Source organism: Carettochelys insculpta, chromosome 4 (genome assembly GCF_033958435.1).
Source record: "Carettochelys insculpta isolate YL-2023 chromosome 4, ASM3395843v1, whole genome shotgun sequence".
NCBI classification, from domain to species: Eukaryota; Metazoa; Chordata; order Testudines; family Carettochelyidae; genus Carettochelys; species Carettochelys insculpta.
Genome location: NC_134140.1, coordinates 131365627 through 131384600, shown reverse-complemented (window position 1 = coordinate 131384600; position 18974 = coordinate 131365627). Strand labels below are relative to the sequence as shown.

General features: G+C 41.7%; 2 protein-coding genes across 6 annotated transcripts in view; one reads left to right on the top strand and one right to left on the bottom strand.

Annotated features, from left to right (window-relative positions):
• The window catches only part of GTF2E2 (general transcription factor IIE subunit 2), a 66743-nt gene extending 49216 nt beyond the window's left edge, over positions 1-17527 (top strand). Inside the window, exons 7-8 of the mRNA XM_074993824.1 lie at positions 13199-13314; positions 14666-17527. Of these exons, the coding sequence (XP_074849925.1) occupies positions 13199-13314; positions 14666-14785 (236 nt within the window). The 3' untranslated portion in view covers positions 14786-17527. The remainder of the gene's footprint in view (positions 1-13198; positions 13315-14665) is intronic.
• SMIM18 (small integral membrane protein 18) overlaps positions 1-18974 on the bottom strand; it is a 51001-nt gene that overhangs the window by 28192 nt on the left and 3835 nt on the right. For 3 of the 5 annotated variants that reach the window (XM_074993826.1, XM_074993831.1, XM_074993830.1), the window contains exons 1-3: positions 5639-6367; positions 5234-5338; positions 4993-5146 (exon numbers count right to left, since the gene is read on the bottom strand). The exons of 1 other annotated variant lie outside the window; for it this stretch is intronic. The gene's annotated coding sequence lies outside the window, so the exon portion shown is untranslated. Of the gene's footprint in view, positions 1-4992; positions 5147-5233; positions 5339-5638; positions 6369-18974 lie in introns of those variants that run through there. One more of the 5 variants, XM_074993829.1, reaches the window with a different exon arrangement.

The following is an 18974-nucleotide window of genomic DNA, read 5'->3' as shown; positions in this document are numbered from 1 at the left end:
GCAGCCCCTCAAACTTCAAAGAAAGCATTTTAAACTGCAGCCTGTTCCTTGATTCTACCCAGGTATGCCTAGGTAGGACTATACCAGGAAGCAGAACAGAAATAACAGATGGAGGCCCTCTGTCCTCTAACCAGTGGTTCAGCAAAGCAGCCCTCAGCCTCCAAATCAGACTTTTTGAAGATGTGCCTGGGGGGTTACACATCAGTTCAGATCCCAGATCTTGCTGCTCCTTTCATGAATGATCTATTCCATTTCTACCATGCCTGGACACAAATCATCTCAGACTAATGGACATGGTAGAATTGGGATACTCTCTCCAGTTCTGTTCACCCTTGCCTTCCCACCCTCCTTCCATGTCTCTGTTCAGGGACTCTTCTCACAAGCAACTTCTTTAGAAGGTGCAAATGGTTGTACAACTCAGGATGGTAGAAGAGGTCTCTCTAGAATTCAGGGGCAGGTGGTTCTGTTCTCAATATTTCCTATTCCAGAGTCTGTATGGGCTCAGACCTGTGAAACCTGAACAGGTTGTTGAAGGAGATTATGTTCTGTATGGTCTTGCCCTGGCTTCCATTATCCCCTCCCTGGATCTGGGGGACTTGCATGCTGCCCTCCACTTGAAGGATGTGTATTTTCGTGTGTCTGTAGTCCTGTCCCACCGACATTTCTTCCTCTTTATGGTCAACAATGTTCACTATCAGTTTATGGCACTCCACCTTGGCCTTTGGGGGCCCATTGGGTATTCACCATGTGCATGTCAATCATGGCAGCCTTCCTGCAGAAATGACAAGTGCAAGTATTCCTATATCTTAACAACTGGATAATCAAAATGCACTTCCAAGCCCTCATGGATGTCCTTGTGAGCCTAGTTTGGACGATGTTCTTTAGGCTTGTCTTAGTATTGAATGTGGCAGTCTGGAAATGCACTTTCTCACCATGTTTGTGATCAGAGAGGAAATCAGGGAATGCCTCACCAATAGAGTATGAAATTACCTGAAGCTGCTTGGCCATATATATATATATATATATGTAGTACAGCACTTCAGGTTGTGGCTCCATCCCATTCAAGCTTGGCTAGACTTGGTATGCAGACCAAATCGGGTCTGCCTAGAGAAGCTGGTTACCGTCATTCTGCGAGTTATCCTCCTGAAGTGGTGGTTTGACCCTCAAGTGGTGTATGCAGGAGTACCCTTCTCTGCACCCTCACGCTTGCTGTCGCTAGTGATGAATGTGTCAACAGTGGGTTTTTGCGGGGTGCACATAAGCAGACAGGATGCAAGGCCTCTGGTTCCAGGCAGAACTGTCACTGCACATCAACATTCGGGAGCCAGAAATAGTCTAGCTAGCTTGATGTTCCAGGCCCATATGCAGGTCAGATGTGCATTGATACTGATGGAGCACCTGACAACTATGTTCAATATAAACAGACATAGTGGCACTCATTCCTCTCTTCTGTGCTGGGAACCCTCGACCTTCTGGTACTTCTGCTTCGCCCATGTGATACATCTAGAGGCATTGTGCCTTCCAGGTTCCCAGAGTGAAATGGGTGATTGTTCCAGCAGGTTATTTCACAATTGCAAGTGAGCTCTCTGTCCAGATGTTGTGGTCAGCATGTTTCAAGGGTGGGAGTTTCCCCAAACAGATTTGTTTGCAACAAAGTGCAACACAAAGTGTCACCATTTTTGCTCTTTTTCTGAATTGCAGCCAGGGTTCACTTGCAGGCTCGTTTGTCCTCCCTTGGAAGAACCATTTCTCTACCTCAGTTTTCTGTTCAGTTCCTCCAGTTGCTTAGATTTTGCACCCTCCATGGTGGGCCACTTCCTCAGTGGATTACTTAGGCTGCACCCTAAGGTAAAACTGCCAATTCCCCCATGGGATCTCAGTCTTGGGCTTTCTAACTGATGGAACCTCCTTTCTAGCCGTTAGCAACATGCTCCTTCTACTTCTCCTGGAAAGTAACATTTTTGGCAAGTATAACTTCAGCTAGGAGGGTGTTTGCGCTTAAGGCCTTAACTTCATAGCCCCAATACACAGTATTCTGTAAGGCCCGTCTTCCCAAAGCTAGTTTTACAATTCCATGTGAACCAGGACGTTTTCCTTTGTGTTCTTTCTAAGCCGTCCACTAAGAATATGTAATGAACGCTCCACTGTCTGGATGTCAGATGAGCATTAGCCTTCGACATTGAAAGAACAAAGTCATTTCAAAAATCAAAGCAACTCTTCACTGCAATTGTGAAGAGGATGAAAGGGTTTCCAGTCTTGTCCTGAAGGGTCTCTTCTTGGGTCACAGTCTGTAGGGGAGTGCTGTGACTTGGCAAAGACACCTGCTGCAGCACTGATGGCACCCTCCACAAGGCTGGAAGCATCCTTAGTGGTATTCCTGGTACAAGTCGCTGTTCAACAACGCTGCAGGGCAGCAACATGGTCATCAATCCACACCTGTAGGTTGCACAATACCAGTGGTTCTCAAACTTTCTGACCCATAGCCCAGCCTGCTCAACACAAACCTTTCCACAAACCACCAGCCATCACCTATGATGACAAAATGAATATGCTTAAATATCTTAAATACTAAATTATTCATATTCGTCTCCTGAAGCCTATGACCATGACTACACAGCTATAACATAAGGGGCATATATTTATATTTTATTGCATATATCATGTTAGTTTACCAAACTTCATTTTAAATAAAATATTAATGTTCTGCTAAAAAACAAAAGATTTCAACATTGTTTTTATTTATGGCACAGGTGGGGAACCTTTTACGGGTTGAGGGGTCATTGACCCGTAGAAAAATAAGTCCGAGGCCACACAAATGTGAGATGCAAAACAGCCAACCAACCAAAAATGCCAGTCTTTACTGGTGGGGCCCTTGACCAAGACACCCCACTCCCCTCATGCTCCAGCCCCACGGGGGACTGGATGGGAGGGAGAACCAAGGTTCAGGGCTTTCCACAAGTCAAATTAACTCTTCTGGGGTCCTGGCCAATTAAACCAGCAGGGAAAGCCTCTCATGAGCAGTTGCTGGTGTTCCCATTCCCCCAGCTGGGGGGATGGGGAGCAGCAGCGCATGGAGGAGCGTCTTCTGTCACAAGCCAGATCTGGCCAGTGAGGCTTAGGGCTGTCCTCCTTTATTCCCTGGCATTGAAGCTGACACTGGTGCTCCAGCCTGGGAGGGGAGAAAGAGAGGCTGGGGCTGGAGTGCCAGCATAGACTCCCTGCTGTGGGGAGTGAGGGGAGGGCAAGCCCTGAGCCAGAGCCCACCTGCAAGGCGGCTGTGGACCACTAGTGGTCTGCAGACAGCAGTTTGAGAAACACTGTACCATGCCATTATGCAGCAGGAAAGGGATGAGGCAGCTTTTGGCAGTGTGGTGGGATAACCAGAGATTTAGTAAACTCCAACCCCATCTCCACAGTCAAGTTTGGGAATTACCTACTTGGAATCAGCATGAGCACACACTCTGACAAGGAAAAAAAGGATTATCTCCTCTCCTGTGTCTCAAGATTTGTTGCTCATGTCCATTCCAAGATCCGCCCGCTTCCCCTCTGTCAGAGTATCTGACAAAAAGGACTTCAGGAGGTGGCAGCAGGGATCTATATACATTCCCATGAAGGCAAACACCATAACAGACCTGATGGGTACCACTAGGGGAAAAACCTTCTGACTGAGCACATGCACACCTATGTGGAATGGACATGAGCAACACATCTCCAAGAACAACAGTTACAAGAAGTAGGCAACTAACTTTTTTTTCAGGTGGTCACATCCATCCTCCTTTCCTTAATAACTAGAGGTTCACAAAGCTTTTCTGTGGAGAAGCAGGGTCAGTGTATGGAAGAGGTTGAATGCTTAGATTGTAAGTTCTATGGGGAGAGACTGTCTTTTTGTTATGAGCTTGTATTGTACGCAGCAGGAGTGGCGCTGGTAAGCATTACAAATACTAATACTCTATAAATGAACTCTTCCACTGAAAATAGTAACTTACTCTATAATCCACCACAAAAATCTTATGAGTGGCATCTGCTCCTATTTCCCCATCTGACAGGTGCAAAGGGAACAGGGCAGAGTAAGAACCCCAAAGTACTGATCCTGACCATATGATAGGAGAGTGAAACAGGGAACTATGGGACAGAGAAATGGGTGTGTGCAGAGGGAGGGAAATCCGGCAGGAACAGTCAATGTCCGCAGTTGTGTGGTGGGAAGATAGGAGCTAGACATGAAGAGCAAAGAGCAGGGGACAGAATCGGAAGGCGGGGATCGGAGCAGAAGGGAACCGGGAGATGGGGTAGTCCATGAGCAGAAGAGACCATAACTACTAAAGCACGCTCCTCTCCAGAACCAATAACTGAACCTAGAATTCCTGGGGCATTTTGAACATACTGATTTTTAATAAGTCTTGGAATACCAGGCAAATTCTGGACAACTGGAAGAGTGATAATGTTGTTTCAGTATTAAAAAAGGGCAAAATAAAGGAAAAAACTGGTACATGAGTCAGTTGATAAAAGAATTAGAGATTAGGAATGTAACTAATGCCAGTGAACATGGTTCTGTGGAAAATAAGTGTTGTGAAACAAACCTGATTTAATTCTTCAATGAGATTAGAAATTTGGTCGACAGAGTTTTGTAAGTCTTTTAACTTAGAACTATGGACTGACTTGGTATTGTATACCATAGAGCAATACTAAATGAATTAAGAAGTGGCTAGATTATAATGTCAAAGAGTAGTTGTTAATGGGGAATCATTATCACATTGGGTCTTTTTAGTGTGGGCTGTTTGCTGACCCCAGTCAACATTTTCATCAACAATAATATTAAATATAAAATAAATAAGCATTAAATATAATGGCTGAGAAAGTTTATAGGTGACACTGAAATTGGCAAAGTGGTAAAAAATGATGAGGATAGGCATTCAGGTTATGATCTGGACGGCTAACGTGCGCCTATTCAAACACAATTCATTTGATCAAAGAGCAAGAAATTCAAGGCCTTACCTGTAAAGTAGAAGACTTAGAATCCAGTGACTCTGGACACCATTATAGTGCATAGGCAGTTCAAAATGAGTTCAGAGTGCCATGCTGTGGCAAAAAATGGCTAATGTGATCAGAGGAGGAGGAACAGCTACAAGGAATCCATGAGTTTCTGCAGCTGCAAAGGAGGGAGTATTGATGAAATCAATACCCTGTACACTTCCGGTGTCCTGATTTAAAGAGAGTGCTAAAAAATTGGCAATACCTTGAAGACTTCTTCCCACTGTGGAGAAGTTCCATAGGTTTGGTAGCTTGTACTAGAGTAAAGCTGAGGTCATACTTCTCTGTGATGTGCAACCTATGATGCAATCTTTAAAAATGTATGGGGCTGAGCAGTTTTCTGTAAAATAAACTTTTTACTAAGATCAATCACCTGGTGCTAATTCCTCCCCTCCACCCCCCACTGTTTTTAATTTATATGAGATCATGTGATCCTCCCAATACCTGGTAACATTGTTTCCTGAAAAAAGCATGGGGAAAGACAGTTTAAAATTAGTTGAGCTGCTGTGATATCTTAGTTACCCATTTAATACCGTCATCTATTGTAAATGACCCAATACTGAAATTGCGATTTATATGTCAAGTTGTAATACAAAGTAACATTTCTTACTTGGGTCTGAAGGTGGCAGCGTAACACTGTATTTTCGTTCATACGAGAGCATGTCTGTCCGGCCCTCTACTCTTCTTGTTAATGTGATGATCTTCAGACCCACATCTCTTAAGGGATTAAGACAAATTGTTTGCATGCACGGTCCCTTAAGACAAGCTTTGCTGTGTTTACCATCATATTTCAGCAAACTATGTAGCCTGGAAGTCAGAAACAAATTCAGAAGCCAACCCCTGTAAGGTTAGTGTACTCAGCCTGAGTTATCATCATCATCAGCAAGTATGGGCTCAGCACCCATTGGTGTCTGATCCCTCCTTCACTATTTCCGCCCATCTTTTCCTGTTCAGTGCGGAGCGGCTTAGTTTCTGTAGACTAGCTCCACACCAGCCTACTAGATGGCCTGAGCTAGCAAGTGATTAACTTTTTGAATAGTTTATTGCTGAACCATTTATCCTGAAATGTGGACTCAATGCTCTGTGGTGCATCACTGTATGAGTGATGATGTGCAGTTTTGAAGAGACAACGTTTTCTTGATGGCTTGTTGGAGATCATCAATAGACATGAACGCTCTCACAAATCTTCTGCCCATTTTTTCTATGCTCCTTTCTCTGCTTGTTTGGATACACTAGTGAATTATTGTAATTTGAGCATGGAGCATAATCTTACGTAAATTATCTTTTCCACGGTACCACCCTGGGGCAATTTGTTTTATGAAAAGACCATAAAAGGAGGGATGCGATTAGCCAAAAAAGGTTGAGACTGGATATGTTCCCTTTTAATTTCCTGGGCAATTAATCAATTTCTTTCTAAAATAAAGACGAAAAGGTTTGTAAAAGCAGCTCCAAATTTCAGGCACTGTACTGAAGTGAAGTATTTATGCTTTCGTGAGGTGTGTTAAAGCTTATCTTTGTTGACCTCATGTCTCAGTGCGCTGGTTGAATGCTGCAATGCCAGAATAATCAAACGCTTACTAAAGAAATTTAATACATTTAAGAAATTGCTGCCTCTTTAGAACATCCTTCCCCATTTGAATGTACTGTACGTGGTAGTGATTTTAGTACTGGGAGTGCTGGTACGTTTTCCAGTGCAGATCTCGTGTGGGATTGGTAGGCCCTTTCTTTTTTGTTTCCAGATCTTAAAAAAAATCTAATATCCATTTTACCCAGAATTTTACCAGAATGGCAGCTCCTGGTACATGGCTCTTCTCCATCAGATTCCATATATCACTTGGTGGTGGCTGCAGCTGCAAAGGAGGGGAGAAGAGTAGTCGGGAGCCTGAGCTCAGATGCCAAAGGTGCCAAAACCACCTGACATCTGCAGCAATAGGCCTCTCTCCTCTTTCCCTTCCATCCCCTCAAAGGAAGTATTTTATACTTTGGCGTTTACTTCATTTATGTCTTAAGTGGGTGAGGCTTTGTAAAGCCTTTGTTTCATGTAATAGCCTTGTTAGCATGAATGAGAAGTGATAGAAAGGGGGTTGTTGTGGAAACTGTTCCAAGAACAATCAGTGACCGAAGTGCAGATAAGGCAGTGAATGGTGCATGGTAAACTCAGTGCATTTGTCACTGGACTGCTGTTCATCACACGGACACCACCTCCAAATACAAGGTGTGCTTGCGTGTAGAATACTGGGTAGGGTGGTAGAAAGTTTTGGAAAGGTCTTATTTCTCTGAAGTAGTGAAGCCAGAGTTGCACCATATAGATCATTCCCAACGAGTGCCAATGTACCCTTTATACAGTGTCTCTTCTGTACGTGCCATGTAAGCTACAGAAAAGCTGTTCTACAAATGTTTCGAGAAGTCTCCCCTCTTGTGGGAGCCCCTGCATGTTTCACTTGAGGAATGCAGGGTGCCTGCACCACTTTGATTGGGGGCCCACTTGGGTTTGTGTGAACGCCACCTGGCAGCACCAAACCTTGGGAGTCTCAGCCTTGTGGGAGGAGTGAGCCCCATGGCTGTTAGTCTCTTTCTGATCACTCCCTGCTGTGGATGTAAGTCACACTGCGGTGCCTGGTCAGACTCTGTCAGACCTCATTTGTCTCCTTCTTTCAATCTGGTTTTCAGATAGTGTTAGCGTGGTTAGCACACGCCTTTCTGATAACTTTCATCACTTTAGAGTAATTCTTACAAATGTTTAAATTACTGTAGTGTGTCACTGTGCAGGTAGACCCCGAGAGAGGATTTAAAGTGATGTGCTTCATTCTTGGGGTGGTTCCCCAAATCCAGGTCATGCGTCTTTTGCCCCTGTAGCTTGTGGAAATATCACATCACAGACTTCCGCAAAGTCTGCAATGCTTTGGTGCTTCAGTCCTGCTAGGACAGGTGGGAACTCAGGCTTTCAAACCATTTTGTTGAGGCAGGCACTAAGGTCAAAACCTGAAGACAAACAGGTGGACTTGGATACCAAGTAGCACCCAAAAGAACCTTCATCAGGCTGCAGATCCTCCTCTTACAGACTTCTGCACTGCTAGCATTTACACTTTAGGCTCAGTGATGGCAGGAAAGCAAAAATTTAAGGTTTTTTAGAGGTTTCGGTGCCAATGATTACAAAGGTCCTTCAGTACCTACTCCAGCTCCCAGTGGGTGCTGAAAAGCTTGTTCAGAACACAGACTGACCACTAGTACTGGGACTTCAGTGCCTACACACTTCAAGGTCTCTTTCTACTGTTGAGTTCCACAGCTCTCACTATGGTTCCAAGGCCTCGGAGCTGCTTATACCTTTGATATTGCCCACGTGTCTGGGGGTTTCTACAGCTCTCTTTAGTCATATTGCAGTACATCCAAAAAAGGGGTGATTTTATTCTGTAAGGTGAAATGATAATGGGACATCGCAGCAGCGAAATTTGTCATCTTTGTGCCCAAAGTATCAAAAGAATAAATTTTCCTTTGTATCATGTTAAGCAGTCTAGACTCTGTGTCAGGCAGTGCAGAGGACAGAGAAGTCTTCCAAGGTCTGGTGTTGTCAAGGATCACCAAGGAGTTAATGGCTGGTGGAGAGATAAGAAGAATGGGTGCTGCTGTCTGTGCTGAATAAAAATGACCCCATTATCTCTGGCACTGCAGGGGCACATGCAAGGACAGTCAGAGAGCCTGACTGGCTGAAGTAGACATTCGTTGATGGCAAGCAAAGTCTGCTGCGAGGGCCAGAGGCCTGACTCAGCTTTCCTCTGCTCACATGAAGCTGTTTTTCTTTTCTTCCAGATTGCTTTTCCCAAGACAGCCTAATACTCTTATATTTTTCTCCTACCCTTGGAAACAGTACTGGTCTCCTTGTACCCTATCTCTGTAAACTAGCAAGAGACAGCTAAAAATACTTCTGGTATCTTCTCAGAGCCACTTGTCATCAGCATGTCATCCTCCATTTTCCTGCAGAAGTCAAGCGCAGTAATCCCCTCTCTGTACTTGTTTCTTTCTGGGGGTCATCTGCCCTTCTTACTGCCAGTCTCACAGACCACAAAATCAGACAAGTGAATTCTTGCTGTAGAAAACCACTACTGCATATGGTATCACTAGGCCACCACAGCCCAAACACCTCCATCTTGCATCCTCATGAGATGCCACTTTTGCATGATCTGTTGTTAGAGAGCCATAGTGGAAATCCCAAGACAGTAGTGAGGTAATGGACTTTACTCCATGTACTTCCTCATCCCAAAGAAGTCAGAGAGCTTTGGCTGTATCATGGACTTACGGAAGCTGAACAACTGCCCAGTCGGAATGGCTTTCCAGAAGGACAGGAGTGTGCAGAGGTGTCTCTTGTTTGTTCAGCATGACAGAGGACAGTGATACATTAGACACCATCATTGCATTGAGAGGGAACAGTCCATATGAATCATATGTTAGGGCAAATACATTAGCTAATGCTGAATAGCTCTGTACCAGTAAAGCAGGCTTGCTTTTTTCAGGTCCCGTTGTTTAGTTTAATTTCTAGAGATGCATTCTTTGTTCCCTGACAATATTATGACTATATTTCTTTTATCCATCTGGTGCTAACCTAAATCCAAATTGTTAACATGTATAGGCATAGAGAGGGATGATAGCTGTGTACTCATTCTCTGCTTTGCACGTGTAAGCTCAGAACTAAACGAACCCATTAGTGTCTATTTGCAGTAGAATGCATCCTTGTGAATTCTGCCTGTCCTCAACAGTTCCAGTATAATTTCGAGATGCTTTGGTGCTAAGGTTCATCTGCAAACATGAGAAAGGCAGCCTGATGCAGATATGCAATTAAAACAGTACTTCTGAGTGCAATTTGATTTATAAATTAATGTGGTCTTAAAAGGAGTTGCAGGATACTGCAGAACCAGGTTTGCGACAGGAGGGTCATTTATTAAATTATCTATTAAATGCAGTATCAATTTTTGTTTCAGTGTTGACTCCTAGTTGACTTAACGTTCTTGGTGGTCAGCTACTTTAAAAAGACAACATGAAATTATAACCGTGATATAAAAAGTACCAAAACATGAAATATGGTTCATGATGAACCACAGATACCAAAGTTTTGCTCTGATCTTTGGAACATCAGATGTTGTCTATTTTCCAGTGTTATTTTTTCACTTTGTTCTTGGAAGAGATTGTACAATGTGATGAACTGTTCCACCTGCCCCTAGCAGCTTTATGCACCCTAGTCCATCACTGAGCACAACGGTTAAAAGGTTGTGTACTTGTACTCTTGTTTATCGATACAATATGAGCCCTGATAAGGAGACAAATTATTTGTATGCATTGTAAAGCACTGTGGAAATATTACTACATTTTCTCATGAAAATTTAACATTTTGGTTCTTCGAGCATGTGGGCGTGTATCATGTAAATGATAAAAGCAGTTGATCCACAGCCGTTTATTGACTAGCCTGGAAAGGCACTGTAACATACCACAACCAGGATTTCAGTGTATTTACCTGCAATTTATTACATGCATTTCTAAATTGCCTGTCATTTGAGAATACAACATAACTGAAATAAGTGATTTGAGGAAATTGTTTCTCACATCACTTTCCTAATGAGACCATTCATGTTCTGGTATCAACCAGCCAAGGGATCAGTGGTCATGGGAATCACACAAGAGGATACAGACAGAGAGACTTCTTACCTCATGTCGTAAAAGAGGTAGCATTCTCACCCATAATAGGCTTCTGTTGAGAATTCTATTCAATTGCAGAAATAAAAGCACATTACTGTCATCATTGTATCGATCCTCACTACTTAAGTTATGGGAATCAGGAGCGCAATTCATTTGAGCAGTTGTCTCAGATTGAGATGTCAGTAGAGGAGGTTTTGGAGCAAATGAATAGATTAAGCAGTAGTGAGTTACCACAACGAGATAGTAGTTACCCAAGACTTCTGAAGGAACTTAGTTATGAAATTGCAGAATTGCTACATCTGGTATGTAAACTCTCACTTAAATCTACTTCTGTACCAGAAGCTGGTGGATAGCTAATGTGACACCAATGGGTTAAAAAGGCTCCAGAGGCAATCCTGGCAATTACAGGCCGCTAAGTCTAATGTCAATACCAGTTAAAACTAATTAGTTTATCAGAATTATCAGACAGATTAGATGAACAAGATTTGTTGGGGGAGAGTCAACATGGCTTTTCTAAAGGGAACTTATGCCTCACCAGTCTCCTAGAATTCTTTGAGGAGGATCAGCAAACATGGAAAACAGAAATCCAGTAGCTATGGCATACTTGGCCTTTCAGAAAGTATTTGATGAGGTCCCTTCACAAAAAACTTTTGAACAAAATAAGTTCTGGGATAAGAATGGTAGTCCTGACATGGATCTGTAACTGGCTAAGCGGCAGACAATAAAGGGTAGAAGCACGTGACCAGTTTTCAGCATACAGGGAGGTAAATAGTGATGTGCCCTCGTGATCTGTAGTGGGAGCAGTGTTGACCAGTGGAAGAGGCTCTCACAGATGCAGGAAACAAGACCTTTCCAGGAGTTGGACCAAGGCTACGAAAGTCATTCTTGCAAAAAATATGTGACTCTAGATTTCGCTTAGAGTTTGTGAAAGATGAGAAAAGGATTTTTTTTTTCCCTTAATTGGGAGGTGCCAGTCAAGGCTGTATAAGTAAGTATGTAGTCATCAGCCTCAGCCTCCCATATGATCCTTATTGCCACTTTGGAAAAAAAATGCAGAAGAAATTAGAGAAATTTACTGAAATACATCTTACAAGCAGTATCACAAATGAGTTTTTCAAGTTACATCAGTCCACTTGTGGTGAGATTTCTCATCCCACTGACAAAAAGTAAGACTGTTTGAAAACTAAGCTGATTATGCTACCATTTCACTTGGTGACATTACTAGAAACAGTCATTTTGTATTGTTGAAACTCCTTATCTTTGTTTTGTGGAACGCATAAAATAGTTCCCTTTTTTACTCCTGGGGAAAAGGAAAGAAAACTGATCCCAAAGAGTGTCTGATGTAGTCTTTTAACAGAAACATTAATGTTTCGGTGACTGAATTTATGAAGTGCTACAAGCCTTCCCCCTCACCCTCAAGCGACTGTATTCTGGAGCTAAACAAAGTAAGTGCTAATGGAGCCAGTGTGTCTGAATCAGGTAATGTCATTGGGTGTTTACCAGCATCAAGGTTTCAAACCACACTGCTTAAAATAACTTACTGAGGACATAGGAGCTCCAGTTGTTTTGACAACTGTATATTAAATGTACCTGGAAATTCAAAAAATCTAGTCTTGCACGGCATTGGGTGCCTTCTGTTTTATTTATGGTTTGTTAGGTGAACTGCTGACAGGGTGTATCTCACCTAATGCCCATGGAATGAAGGGAGGTGGAATTGTACCAGTCGCTTCGTGGATAAGGCATTCCAGAGAAGCTATGAAACTTTATAGGATGCACAGTGTTTTCTGTGTGGATGACAGCTGCTCCAATTAAGACTTTGCTCTTGTGCTCTTTTCTTTTTTTTTTTTTCCTCCTACTTCCAGGGTTCTGCAGGTAGCTTGCTTTCTTTAACACAGGAAGGATTTTAGAGCTCCATTAACTCTATGGCATTGTTTATATTATAGTGGTAATATCATCCAGCAAAAATTGACGCAGTAAATGTCTTACATCTTCAATAAATTAGAGTAGGAGGCTGGCAAGTTTCCTGTGATAAAATAATGGCAGACAAATCTCACAAGATTAAGCTGCTGTCTCTGCCTGGAGTTAATGGGGCATCTGGATATTTTGAACTGAGCTATGTAAAGCACATTGAAGATCTAAAGATCTGCAGACATGATCAACAAAATTCGACAATCACTGAGTTAATATGAAAATGTGTTGCCTGCAGAGTGCTCCCTGCCAGACGCACTCTATGGTGTAGACAGCACAGAAGTCAGTTTCAACTGATTTTTATTATTTAAACTCTTTTATCTATGTAATCCAGCCGGCATTTTCTGTGCTTGTTGTGTGATGCTCTTCCTACTGTGGTATGCAATATGACTTTTGGTATCTGTGTTGTCATGGAAAGATAGGAGGAGTGCTGGGCAGTTGATGTTTACATATTCATATTTGCCACAGATTTGATTTTTTTTCCCTATGGAATGAGACCTTTTGTTTGGCATTTTAGAATTTCAGAAGCTGTGGAGGAGCATTCCTGTGGATTCTATGGATGAGGAGAAAATAGAGGAGTATCTGAAACGACAGGGTATTTCTTCCATGCAGGAAGCCGGACCAAAGAAAATAGTAAGGGTTATAAATCAAAAACCTTTTCCTCAACTCCCACAGTATGAATTCCAGGAAAAGAATCAGTTAAATGAGTTGACATGATTATGGTGTGTCTCTTGCTTATGCAGGGTTGGAGCTAAAGATTTCCCCTATCACACTATGATCTCCTGCAGCATATGCTTTTAGAGCTTTTATGAGTTCACGTTTCGGTTGGTATCAAGGAGGAGTGCCACAATAAAAAGCCACTGCAGGTTTCCAAGTTGCTTTTTCTAAAAGCCATCCTGTCCTGTAGTGAGGTGGCAAAATGAGTTAAAATGGTAGGGAGAGATTTTTTTCCCCAGTTAGCCAACTTAAGCATTGATACAAAGCATGTAGTCAATGCCACCATACAGACTGGGGATCGAATACTAGTGTGTTGTCTGGAGATCAGAACATAGCTATAACCTCTCTGTAAAGGCCCTGTCAAATTTAAAGTACACTTTTGACATTTATTCAAATAGAGTGTATTAGATCTCTGCTTTCCTACCTTAGACTTCAGACTGGGGAAGGATTTTTAATGCGATACTGAAGAAAGAGTTTGTCCCTGGCTTTTGTTCATCTCCACATTAGATGGTCTGGCACCTTTCAATACACAGCTGTTGACACAGATTCATACCAGTCCCTTAAGGTGTTAAATGTAAGGTCGTTGGGAATAGTCAGAGTTGCCACTGTCCACATAGTCATGCAGATTTATAGAGCATATACAACATTTTCTATGCAGAGTAATAGAGAGGGAGCCGTGCTAGTCTATATACTATCAAAACAAAAAGCAGTCAAGTAGCACTTTAAAGACTAGCAAAATAATTTATTAAGTGAGCTTTCGTGGGACAGACCCACTTCTTCAGACCAGAGCCAGACCAGAACAAACTCAATATTTAAGGCACAGAGAACCAAAAAACAGTAATCAAGGAGGACAAATCCTCCTTGATTACTGTTTTTGGTTCCTGGGCCTTAAATATTGAATCTATTCTGGTCTGGCTCTGGTCTGAAGAAGTGGGTCTGTCCCACGAAAGCTCACTTAATAAATTATTTTGCTAGTCTTTAAAGTGCTACTTGACTGCTTTTTGTTTCTATGCAGAGTGTATTCCAAATAGAGAGGGAAACATTCCATGCAGCCAGTACTCATTGCAGATACATAAAGCAAGTGACATTTTGTAAAAGCTAAGAAAGAGCATACCATTGCTTATTTCTAAAGGGAACATGCTGCTTTCCCCATCAGAGCACTGCTTTACTACAGCATTTCAGACTTCAGTGACTAATGTTGAATTCTGTAAGGATGTTGGATCCTTGCAGATCAGTCTTGTGATTACTGTTCCCATCTCCTTTTTAGGCTCCTATTCAGAGGAGGAAGAAACCTGCTTCTCAGAAGAAACGGCGGTTTAAGACTCACAATGATCACTTGGCTGGAGTACTGAAGGATTACTCTGATGTTGTTCCTGGCAAACAGTAAAGTTGGGTTCTGGAACAAATGTGTTTTATACAGGTTCTTTGCCGCTGGACTTGAGTGTCTGTTTGAAGACAGTATGTAATAACGTGGTGTGTCCCCATCCCTGCAACTGTCAAGATATAAGAGTTCTGTTTAAGAGCAAATACCAATTACCAAATGTAGAGTTTTATTTTAATTTAATTAGCTAACTGGAACTGTGACTATGTAAGAGGTCTGAATGGACAGCCTCTTGCCACAAGGGGTAAAAGATGCACAGCATGTAAAGCTTTAGTTCCTGGTAAATAACTTCACCATGCTTCTCAATAATTTAAAGGGGATATTTCTGGTCTTGCTGTAGAGTGGATTTGCAGTAGAAGTGAATACAGTATTCATTTTATTTATTTCAATAGAACATACAACATTGCAGAAGCATTTGTTTAAAAGAAGCAAGTGCATTCAGTTTGAATATTTCTTCTTTGCATTGATCTTTAATGAAAGTTGGGAAGTTCAGCATGGAGATACACCACCACAATTCCCACCAGGCTGCATGCTGGAAATGTGGCTGCAACCACACAGTGCTAATCAGAAATTGCCTTCAGGACATCACTGATGACATAACTGTAGTGGATGCGTATGCGTTGCACAATGCTGTGTTTTGGGTGAAAAGGATCACTCAATAAATAAAACAACCATGTAATACTGAAAGGGACCGGGGTTTTGTAAAGTAATAATAATAAAGCCTGTAAAGCTGGTGTCAGTACAGTTCTTCTTCAGGTACAAACTGAATTAGGGGAAAACCAACATCTGTTGTGATGGCACATTTCCGTTCAAAAATTGCAGGACAAGCGTTCTTGGGTTAAAACGTCCAAAGCATTAGTTCACTTTTCAGTGACTTCTTGTTTAGAGCTAATGTCTTTTATTTTTCCTTTTTGGAAAAAAAATAACACCTTACATGTAAAATGTGCACAAGATTCTATATATATATATATGTTGGCTTTTATGAAATTTATCAATGGGTTATAGACACTTTGGCTAACTAACAATGAATGGGAAAGCAATCAACATTAGTCCTTTAATTTTTTTAATGGAATCACAAGTGAGCTTCAATCACTCAAAGTAAAACAATAAGTATGACAGGGTGGACTGATTTAAATGAAGACGGTTTAAATCATTCATCTGTATCAGTAAGCAGTAAACCTTAATTTAACTCCTCCATTTTAATTGTGTTTTGCCTTTGTTTTAAGAACATAGAAACGGCCATTTTGGGTCAGACCAAAGGTCCATCTAGCCCAGTATCCTGTATTCCAACAGTGGCCAATGCCAGGTGCCCCAGAAGGACTGAACAGAACAGGGACTCATCAAGTAATCCCTCCCCTGTCATCCATTTCCAGCCTCTGACAGACAGAGGCTAAGGACCCCATTCCTACACATCCTGGCTAACAGCCGTTGATGGGCCTAACCTCCAGGAATTTATCTAGGTCTTTTTTGAACCCTGGTCTACACAACATCCTCTGGCAAGGAGTTCCACGGGCCTACCATGTGCTGTGTGGAGAAAAACTTCCTTTGGTTAGTTTTAAACCTGCTACCCATTAATTTTGTTTGGAGACCCCTAGTTCTTTTGTTATGGGGAACACATAAATCACTTTTCCTTATTCACTTTTTCCATACCTTTCATGATTTTAGACACCTCTATCATATCCCCCACTTAGTCTCCTCTTCTTAGTTGTCCTTTTTAGTTATTTTCCCAAAGAAAGCTAATACTCAGTAAAGTGTTAAAACATGTTATTTGTAACCGAACATAACCTTTACACAAATATGGTGCTTCTTGTTGTTAACTCAGCGAATATGCTACACGTTTATAAAAGCTGTTATATGACTTGTTAAAACTGAGATTCTGAATAAATTTTACATTTTTGATGGGTAGAAAAAGGTAAGTGATACATTCCTTATTTACTAGATAAGCATTTTCTTGTGGTTTGTGTTATGCTTTGTTTGAATGAAAATTAAGATTAAATTAAAATGCACAAAACTGCATTTTAACATTTTTTGATAAATAAAACTACATCAGAAGTGCTGGATACATAGGAAGAACATGGTCAAAGTTTATCTAAAATATTTTTATTTAAAACTACCTGGCAGTGTCTACACTATAAAAATAACTTGGAAGTTGCTTACTTCGAAGTACAACTTCAAAGTGAGCAACTTCGAAGTAGAGCGTCTACACACACCCTACTTCAAAGTTAAATGGAATGGAGTAAGGACTTCGAAGTTGGGCTCCGAACTTCGAAGTTAACTTTGAAGTAAGGGAAAATATGTGTAGACGCTCTGCTGGCTACTCCAATGCAGTGACTAACTTCAAAGTTAATTCCTGGTTAATCACCCACTGATTTTTTTAAATAGGGGGAGCATTGCCTACAGTTAATTGAACTGATTGTTCCTAGTTAACAAGTTCTTCAAGATTTTAGAATGAATAGATCTTATCTTCTCGTGACTACTTTTTATTCATTTATTTGGGAGAGAAAAACAAGCTTTCCTGCTTTTACAACTTTCAGTTCCTCTGTTCAATGGTTTAACTGTCTTTAAAACTTTGCAGCAAACATGTTGTGCTTTATATTAGGCTTTATATTTATTTTAAAATATTGTAAAATAATAAGTTTAGATTTTAACATGTTATCATCATCTCAAATTTAATTTTAAATAGGTTTATTTTAAAAATCTGACTTAAATAAAATCTGGACTTTTTCTCCTTAAAACATTCATTAATTTTTATTCATCCTGATGACAACTGTATTCTGCTGCCAGTACTTATCTGTTTGTGTACACATGTGTGGCTCTTGGTAACATATGATGTAATATTTACGCTTTACAGCAAATATTCTTGTAAAAGTCATGTTGCCATTTTAAACTTTTCACAACACACATGGAATTCCGCACAACAGTCCTGTCCAGTTTAGGGAGTTGCCAAACAATTGTAAGAGTCTTTCTTTCTCTCTTTTATAAGTGTCTGCTGCTCCCTGTTTCAAGTTTCATAGGCAGCATGAGAGGTTCCTCTCTTACCTCTATATCGAAACAGTGGTCATGTAGCAGTGGTTCCCAAGCTATTGGTTACAACCTCAATAATCATGGCCATGGTCAGGCCATCAGAGAATACGGTCATGGTGGTCCTGAGTGTACAGTGTGTGCCATTTTATCCCAGATGACATGACCTCACCCACACCGTTCAGGTGAGGTCCGCTATGCGGAGAAAGCCATTTTGCGCTGCAAAATAGGATTCTCCATGCATTCTGGGGTCCCACAAAATAAGAAGTTTGAAAAATGGAGTCATGCAGGCAAAAGGTCTGGGAACCACCACTTTGTCTCCTAGCAAACTGCATTCAAACAACTGCCCATATACATGTGGAGCAGAGGCACATATCTCACAAGTCAGCTGCGTCTGCATGGAGAGTCAGGGGCTCTTTATTTAGACATGCATTTTCAAGATAAAGTTTGTCAGTTTTCAGGTGAAGCTCCCCCAGTAGGGAAAATGTATGGCCTGTGAGTTATTACGTTGCTTTTACACACTGGGTTTCCTTTTAGTGCTCTCCAGTGTAGTTTCTCAGAAACCGCACGTGCCATTTTGCTTTATAGAGACTTCAGGGAGTGCTGTGCAGTCTTGAAGTCTCTGGAGCTCCAGAGACATCCGTTAGTAACTATTTCCATCTCGTGTGCAGATCTTCCCACTGACATCCCCTGTAAAGGAACAAGTGCCCCAAAATATCTACAATGTCATCAAGTAAATATTTGACTGCTGTGGCCCCTGCAAGAGGCCAAAAGATGGGAACAGAGACCTCACAATTCCTGTCCAGAGGGCACAGGGTGATGACCCAGACAGAGGAGGCTGCTGCAGACACGTTACCTGTCAAAGCTGCAATACAAGTGATTGTTATCTCAGCTCCTTTCCACCAGGATGGGTGCATGAAGTGGAAGAGAGATGATCGATCGTTGGTGAAAGATCAGGTATGCGGGCTGTTTGCTCAGATGCAGAGAAGCCTAAAGGATTTATCTTCTCTTAAATCTACAGCAGCTCTTAAAAGGAGTTCTCATCACGGTAATTTGAGACTTATTGGAGTCCCTGAAGGAACAGAGAGGCCAATCCCTAGGACTTGTTCCCTAGCTCTTTACAGAAGTGACCAGCCTGTTACCAGTTTAAAGAAAGAGCACATAGGTCTCTGGT